Source organism: Tamandua tetradactyla, chromosome 1, assembly GCF_023851605.1.
Source record: "Tamandua tetradactyla isolate mTamTet1 chromosome 1, mTamTet1.pri, whole genome shotgun sequence".
NCBI lineage: Eukaryota > Metazoa > Chordata > Mammalia > Pilosa > Myrmecophagidae > Tamandua > Tamandua tetradactyla.
In genome coordinates this window covers 187,703,857-187,713,240 of record NC_135327.1, presented here as the reverse complement: position 1 = coordinate 187,713,240, position 9,384 = coordinate 187,703,857, and the positions used below count along the sequence as shown (strand labels likewise).

The 9,384-nt window shown below is 35.7% G+C and overlaps 1 protein-coding gene across 1 annotated transcript; it reads right to left on the bottom strand.

Annotated features, from left to right (window-relative positions):
• Positions 1–1,248: 1,248 nt before the first annotated feature.
• LOC143687615 (trace amine-associated receptor 7a-like) lies at positions 1,249–2,280 on the bottom strand. Its single transcript, XM_077164741.1, has one exon. It carries the CDS (start codon positions 2,278–2,280, stop codon positions 1,249–1,251), a length of 1,032 nt encoding a protein of 343 aa, XP_077020856.1.
• Between the last annotated feature and the right edge of the window lie 7,104 nt (positions 2,281–9,384).

Sequence of the window (9,384 nt, the reverse complement as noted above, 5' to 3'; positions counted from 1 at the left end):
TTGGCTTTATTTTATGCCCTTCTTCTCAGTTTTCTTTCTAGAACATCCTTATAATTTGGTCTATCATGGGTGTTCCTTCCAAATACCCTTAAACAACATTTTTTTTTGTATGCTGTTTGGCAAGGGCCACATTTTATTCTTTTATCATTTGAGTATCCCATCATGGCAGCACCATTTGTTGAACTTTTGCTTGTTTGTGTTTTTGTTTGTTTGCTTGTTTGTTTTTGGGAAAGGCATGGGTTGGGAATTGAACCCGGGTCTCCTGTGCGGCAGATGAGAATTCTACCACTGAACTACCTTCGTATGCTCTCCCCTTAAATAACTTTTGAAACAATGCACGAAAGTAAGTAAATAAATAAGGTAATTTAAAAATAAAATATCATAATGAAAGACCATAATAAGCCCCCTGCTTTAAATATATAAAATATTTATAAATAAGTTGTACAATATATACATTACATATGGATTATATAAACATATATAGCACTAAAAATTATAAAACATAACTTGTAACCTTTCTGAGTGCTAATTTCACAAGCAGACTTACCAGCTACAAGCTCATTGAATAAATGAATGTTGTTGCTTATGATGAGAGATATCTTTCCTTTCGTAAATAATTGAATTGATATTACAGTACATAGATCAATCTCTTCATTTATTCAGACCTGCCTGAACAAGGAACTAGTATCTGAGTATTTCTTAGTTGACTTTACATTATATTTGAATACCATTTGAAAGGAAAAGAGACACAGGGTTCATGGGTGGTTCAGTGGTAGAATGCTTGCCCGCCATGCGGGAGACCTGGGTTCAATTCCCAGACCATGCAGCCGTCCTTCCAACCCCCGTCCAAAGAAAGAAGGAAAAAGAGAGAGGATAAGGCCAATGATTGAACTAATTTAAATCTTTGAAGGCAATACCTAGAATAACAAAATTGTATGACATGTCCTTTAAATATATTCTCTTTCAATTATCTCAAGAACACTACAATTAACCAGAGAAATAAAGTGAAGCTCAGAGATAATCGTTGGCATTGAAATCCAGGATTTTCTGGCTCCAAGGCCAGGCTGTTTCCATTTCATTTGGGTTTGATGTCATATTTACCAAAGAACACTGAACCTAAATTTAAGTGTTTGGGTCAAAACATAATGAAATCATTTTACATTAAAAGCGCATATTTTTATCATATTTTCTCCCCATCATATGTTCAGTGTGAATCTCTTTTCAATTCCCCCAATCTAAAACCAGAACCTATTCAGAAAATAAATTTATTGCTGAGGAATTCTCTCTCAAGACTTTGCCGGTGACGATTAGTTTGATGGCTTTTTGAAACCAAGGAAAAAAGAAAGCATAAATCAAAGGGTTCATCGCTGAGTTATAGTAAGCAAACCAAACTAATATTTCATATATGTATGCAGGTGTGATGAAACCTAGGTAGGCATCAATTATTGTATCGATGAAGTATGGTGACCATGAAATCAGAAAAGCTACCACAGCAATTCCCAGCGTTTTAGCTGCTTTTCTTTCCCTCTTGGCCACTCTACTTTTGTAGCTCTCTGATGATTTTGCTTTCTTACTGCTCATGCTTTCAATATTTCTAGCCTGTTGTTTAACTATGAGGAAAACCTTGGAGTAAACAGTTGTCATCACAAGTGTGGGTATGAGAAATAATATGAAATTGACCAATACCCAATTTTGATTTACTGCTACTTGACAGCCTCCCACACAGGTGAGAGCACTTACTAGTTCCTCCAGTCCAACTTCATTCGCCCCTGTGTAAAGAAGGGAAAAACTATAAATAATGGAAAGGAGCCAGGAGAAGGCAATGCATATGCCAGAAACAGGCGCCGTAAACCTGATCGGGTAGCTCAGAGGATATGTGACTGCAATGTATCTATCGATAGAAATAAAACACAAGTGGTAGATAGAAGCATAACAGAATGATCCTTCAAAACAGGAGTGGAATTTACAGTAATTTTCCCCAAAATACCAGCAGCTCTCCACAGACCTCACTGTGCTGAAGGGCATCACAGTCATTCCCACCAAGAAGTCAGCAGTGGCCAGGGATGCGACCAAAAAATTGGCTGGGGAATGCAGCTGCTTGAAATGAAGAACTGAAATCATCACCAAGAGGTTTCCAAGTACAGTCAGCGCAGACCCAAAGCCAAAAACTGCATATAGAAGCAGTCGGGGACCTGGGGAGTAGGACGTTTTGATACAGGATCCATTCAGATCTTTGTAGCACAGTTGGACAGCTGCAGGAGAGGACAAATCACTGCTCATGATTCTCCTTTTTGCTATCTGGAACATATGTCATTCTCTGTGGCCAAGTGTGCTCATGCCAATTTTTCCAAAGACCTAAAAAAAAAGATAAACAATAGTATGTCAATAATTGCCAATACAACCTGTTCTTTTTTCTTTCTACCTACAGATCCTTATTCATATGTTTGAAAAGTGATCCATAGCCTCAAATTAAAAAATAATTCACTTCCAAGGGAATAAACTATGAATTTTCATCATTATATAAATGCTAGATATTTTAATTTTTTAAAAATGTGCTTTCTCTGCATTACCTATTTCTTCATATCTGAGAAGCTTATGTCTTCAAACAGCAATGAACTACTAAGAAAAGCATGCTTGAATGCCACCTTTTTATTAGAGTTCTTCTCTCAATTTATCACTTATTTAGGACAATGCCTAGAACTCTCTGCCCTTTCAGAATAGGAGTTAAATATTCTCAAATACCCAAAACCCCTGAGATTGAATCCCCATAGTGCAGGGTGTGGAAAGTAAGAAACTTCTAAATAATTATTATGTTTAGGCTAAAATTAAATTTACCTCTAATTAGCTGTTTAAATTGGTCTTTCCATGAAATAGAAATGGAACTAGTACCTGTCCTTAAAAAAACTGTGTGGAATTTGAAATCTGTATTGTTTTTTCCCTATTAATTATTAGAGATTGTCCCTTGATTTTTGTGAGAATCATTTATTGACTATTCCTGTCTTAACTGTCACTTAAGCTCCCTCAAATAATCTCTTTATCCTTTCCAATACTGGCTTGTGTTCAGGAAATTAAACATAGAATCATATATTAAATCCTAAATTTTGCAGGTTTGATTTTAATATTGTGATTTGTGGAGGGTAAAGTGTGAGATATTTTCCTCATGGAAATACAAAAGGGAAATAAATACAATTAACAAAATAATTCCTAAGCTTTTGTCTTGTTTTGTTTAAGTGGGACTTGTTGGAAGACATTATCTGTTGGTGGAGAATAGCTTTTCATAAGACAAGGGCAGGAAAGAGATAACATTTAGGATTAGTATTACAGTAATACAGACGAGACACAACGGTGGGCTAAACCTGAATGGCAGTGGGGGAAATGGTGAAAATGGTCCGATTCTAGATATATTTTTTAAGGGGGGGAGCCAATAAGATTTAGATATTCATGTCTTTGCAGTTCAGCTTGATTGAATATTCACAGGGTGCCTTGTGAAGGGTTCTATATGAGTTCATTTTTGCTGCATAACAAACCACTCCAAAACTTACTGATTTTCAGCAATACCCTCTATTTAGTTCTCAAGTTCTGGCTGATTTTATCTGGCTAACACATGTTTGTAGTCAGGTAGTAGGTTGGCTGTGGATTCACCTGTGATGGTCTCCTACTGCATGTTCTCTCCTTCTCCAGCAGGCCAGCCTGGCCTCATTCACACAGATGTCTGAGAAAGAGAATCGAAGCTTGCCAAGCCTCAGAATGCCGAGGCTCAGAACTCACATTTTATTGGCCAAAGAGAGCCCAGATTTCAGAAGGAAGAAATAGACACTTGATGAGAAGAGCTGCAAAGAATTGTGGCCATTTTGCAATCCATCAGAGGTTTCATCACTGAGGCAAAATAAATTTAAAAATATTTTCAAACCCTACTGTTTATTAGTGATAACTGATACACCTCATATACACACCACTATAAATTTTTATAGAAGACAAATGCAAATATAAAAATCATGATCTACATAACACTTATGATATGGAATATTAAAAGACAAGTAGAAACAAAGAGGTAGTTTTAAAAACTTCCATTTAAATAAAATACACATAAACAAAGGGTAGAACACAAAGGATTTTCATAAGTTTAACATACCTCATGAAACAAACACCTGGACCAAGTGACAAAGAATTATCAGCACACCAGAATCCTCTCTCATACTCCTTTCTTGTCATGATTCTCCCTAAAAATAAATGATATTCTACCTCAAGCAGCAGTTTAGATTGCCAGATTTTGTACTTTAAATAAATTAAGCTGTTCTATACGTAAATTGTGCCTTAGAAATTAATTCATAGTGTTAAATGCAATTGTACCTCACTCATTCTTATTATAATACAGTTTTTCGTTGTGTGAAAATACTACAATTTATCTTTTCCACACTTCATGGGTATGAATACTATAATATAATTGCTATGACTACTCTAAGTACATCTTTTTTGGAGAACCTATGGATGCATTTCTATTGGAAATATAACTAAGATTGGAATTCTTGGATCACATGATATGAGTATGTTCAGTTTCTGTAGATACTACCAAATGCTTTTCCAAAGTGGTTTTAACAATTTACACTCTCACCAGCAGTGTGTGAGTAGTTGAGGGGGTAATTTCAAATATATTAACTTTTTAAATTAAGCGGAAATATACCAATATCAGAAATCAAAGGAAAAATTCATTTTCATAATGAGAAATTCATATCATATTAGAATATGACAAAATATTTTTATTATCAAATTAATTATAATATGTATTCCATATTTAAAGATGAATGTAAATTGCTGGAACTAAGAGTTATTGTTAGAATCTTATTTTAGAATCTGTATTATTAGAATCTATATTTCCAGAATATATCTATTCAGGAAATTTCAGGATACTTGGTTGTCTCTGTGTCCATTAGGAAGAAAAATAAAGAGATGTAAATAGATTCCTCTAAGTCTGAATTTGAAAATATTCAGGAAGATGAAATTGCAATATCCAGGGATTGCTATCCAATTATTCAAATTCAATATTTCCAGTTTAACTTATTAAAATTGCAACTCAAACCTCTGGTTGCAAATGAAATCTGACTAACACTTCTAACATAGCCTCACACACATAAAGTCTTAGAAAAAGAAAAAAAAATCACAACTATATTGATAAATTAACTTTATAGGGGTGTTCTTTACATTCAGCTTGTAATTACCTTATTTTGAGAAATTGGAAAATGGTACCTAATGAGAGTTTTTAGCATTGCAAGAACTGTGGTTAAAATACTAATAATAAAACAAAGGATCTTGTCAGCATCTCTAATACCGTATTAAGAAAATTAAAATAACTTTCTATTTGTCTTTGCTGCTTGTAAAAATTAAGTAATCTGATAGTTTCTGATAATGGTGTTGCATTTCTAAGCAAATTAGAAGCAATTGCATCAATGAGAAGTAAGTCCATACTTCTGGTGATAATGATTGGACCTGGGGTTACTGTGGACATACTGTAAGAAAATTGAACACTCTTTTCACAGTGAGCCTGCTACGGGAGATTTCCTGCTTGTTCAGATAATACCACGCCATGCCTTGTCTTCCATTTGAATAAGCATCTAAAGCTGGACGCCCAGAAGAGTTAAACTCTAGTCAATAGAAAGTCACTATATATCATCTCTAAACACTTCTATCCTAAGATATGTATGCACAGGTTGTATCCTACGGGGGAACCAAGAGTGGGAAATTCATGGTGAGGGGGTTTACTGATGTCACTTCCTAATTTATTAACTATAACCTAATTAAATGAATTTTTCTTAAAAAAACTCTTGTGTTAATACTCCATTAGCTTGCATAGGTGGGCTGTCTCTAACCACATTCCTCTAACCAACTTGATAATGCTCTGAACCACAAGATAGACAGATTGCCTAATGCCATTAACTGGGATGAGATGAAAATAATTATAAAAAGACAATAGGTCTGATTCCCAGATATAATGTCATTAACTGGTCTGATTGTAAAAGAGAATGCCTGATAAAAGGTAGAAAAATATTTGAAACTTTTTGTGTGATTTAGGCAGATTTCACCTTATTTAAAGATGAGTAAGAATGTTGAAAACAGCATATACTTATGGACATGAGAAGGCAACACTTCTGAAAATAATCTATGGCAGAATCTGTAGGAAATTCAAAGGAACATGTGCATTCTCATAAGAGCCCAAGGCAAGTGATCAGGGGAATGGAAATAATCTGAAAGGAAGAAAAAATTGTGTGAAAGGAGAAGAGAGAGAGAGAGAGAATTAAGGAACTTTTTGGATGCATGTATTAGAGGTTTGACACAAACTGGATTAAGCAGTAATGGGAATTTATTACCTCATGTATGGTGACAAAGGATGGACATGTTTCAGATGAAGCTTGACCCCCAGTTCAATTATGTGACCGAAGACCCAGTTTCTGTTTCTCTCGTTGCCTTACTCTTGGTCTGCTTCCCACTGGGATGGTTCTTTATGGGCATAATATGGTTGTCAGCAATTTCTGGGACTACATGCTTCCTTTCAGCAAAAAGAAAGGACCTTTCCTGGTATGTAGCTTAGTAAAGCAAGAACACTTCTTTCCCAGAAGCCCATAGAAAATTTCTGCCCAGGTTTAATTGGCTTTAATTTAATCAATTGCCCATGTTCATACCAGAAATGACCACTATGACCAAAAGCATGGAACATGCTACTTAGCCTAAGCCAGTCAGGACTCACACCTAGAGCTGGAGATGGAATCAACCTCTCCTGAATCATATGGGCTGCATATGGGAGAGTAAATATTTAAATCAAAACTTCTTACCAAGAAAAGGAAGCAGTTAATTCTGGTTAATTCTATATGATGCCATTTTATCCATCCAATACTCCAACATACCTTGCTCCATAAGATAAACTTTCCAAAATTTGTTTTTTAGAAAGTTTGCCAACCCAAACAAACAAACCCACCAACTTCCCCACCTTCACCCACCACCAACAAATTAGGACAACTCAAAATCTCATGTGGCTGCATCAAGTTCCAGGTCCAGGATGATGAGGTAATAAAGCAGTCCTCTCTGTATGACCAGATAAGGCCCTTGTTAAAAGAAAATTACCTCAAACTTGAATAAAGCTAAGATGACAATTGCTTCAGTTTTTTTGCTATTATGCCAGAGCCCTTACTAATAAGCCTTCTTGATCTTAATATGATATTCTTGGGGATTTTTGCAGTATATTTCTAGCAGATAAGGGTATAAACAGTTTATTTTAAAAAGATGTATTTTGGCTTCTATCCCAGGATAAAGTTTTATAGAAGATAATGCTACAAATAGCTTACAGCCCTGTGAGGTTAAAGATTAATCTACAAAAACTGATAATATGCTATAATTTCATGGCTTTGTTAACAAAAGCTGTCATCATTTATTGAACTGTAGATAATCTGCCTTGTATCTAAAAGTAATCTTGTTTTAATATTCCTTTCCAAAATGACTGTGTAAATCCCTGTTCAATCCAGTGATCTTAAAACACTCTCTTTTTGTCTTCTTGTTGGTTTGTTAATTAATAGGGTAAATAAATATTGGCACATACTCATTATTTACTTATATAAAGATTTTGACTTTAATGATCTTTTTGACCCAATTACTGGTAGCTAAGTGATAAGCTATGCACTCTTTAAAAACTTGTATACATTTGGAAAAGTGGAAATGGAAAATAGGAAACAATCTGCAGTGAACAATCTATTCCAGTACATATCATTTCTTGTAAGGCAAGGTTAGCAAATTCTGATTGCTTTGGCACTGGAGTGAGTGACTTACTCTGTCAGACTAGTTGCCTACTTTTGCTTTCTGGGGGGATCTCTTGTCCTTTGTCTTCCATGGCCATATCTGAGTTTGGAAATGGTGAATTTTCTCTTCCTGGGAGTACTAAGCCTTACAAGGGCCTCTTTATAAGTTCATTTAAACATTAAGATTCAAAAATGAGGTTCACTCCCCTATTTATCTTTAAAGACATGCATTTGGCTTCCATTCTAGGATAATTTAAAATTATGGTCCCATGGTGAATCACTGATAACCCTCACTTGACCCCTAGGCTGATTCCTTGTGAATAAATGGTTCTTTACAAGAGGAATAACAACTTCATGTCAGGAACACAAGGAGCTTCAGAAATTCCCTGAATAGCATTAATCTTAGCTTGGAGTAGAGAGTTGAGATTTTTCCATTCCTTCCAGAAACTCGAGGTTTCTGACAATTTAAATTATCAGCTAAAGGTAAAATAGCTTCTTTTAGCCAAGAAAGACCTATATGCTTCAGATAGGGCACTTACAGCCTAAGCTTGTTTCTTTCTAGCGGAACTGCAGGGAGTAGCCAACATACCCCGATATTATAAACCTTTCCTGTCAAGGCCTTAGAGAGACATATGGCTTGAATCCCATGAGAAAATAGGCGGCATGTTACTCTGCTGTTTTGCTACCACACTATAAAGATTGTCAGCTTCCCAGTATGGGAAAGAGGTGTCCTCACTGCCCATTACCCTATCTCCTCAGCTCAGACAATTCCACATGTTAAGGTCTACTTGCAACACCATATCTAGTACAAGACTGAGTATCAGTTAAGACTCTTTCTACTATAAGTAATAGAAACTCCAACTTAAAGGAGGGACAATAAAGAAAATGCATTGGCTCACATAGTTAAACAGTTCAGATACCCTGGGTGAAGTGGTTTGCTCACTGAGCCTCAGTGTATGAAGGTTAGAGGTTAATGTTCTAACTGACTTTCACTTTCTTATGTATCCTATATGAGATACATACATACACACACACACATATATATATATATAGCTTTTAATACATTTATATATAAAGCAAATATTTATTGCATGTTTGGGATACAGAGGAGGATGAGATCTTTCCATTTATGAAGCTTAAATTCTAAGATAGGGAAACAAAATGTAGCATGACGACTTCAAATAGTGAAAAGCAGTACAAAGAAAATAAAGAGGATAAATTGATTCTGTCAGTCAAGTTCCTGCCAGGAAACAGAATTCATCCCAGAGAGTTCAAATAAAGAGATTCTAATGAAGGGACAATTTACAGAGGTGTGGCCTGGGAGTAAACAAGGGATACTGAGGCACCCAGGGACTGACAACAGCAGGAAGCCATTGTCAACCCTAGAACTGGTAGGATAAGCAAAGGAAGTAGCATCACCAAACTTGGATAAGAAATGGAAGCAATGGTTAATAGGCTGCCTGATGTGTAGTCCTAGAGGAATTCAGCTATGCCTCAAGCAAAGCAGAGACAGAATTAGAAGGAAATACTGAAACTTCTGTCTCTTTCTGCCCTTTCATCTTCTGTGGCTCCTTCCTTGTCGGCATCCAACCAGAAGTCAGAC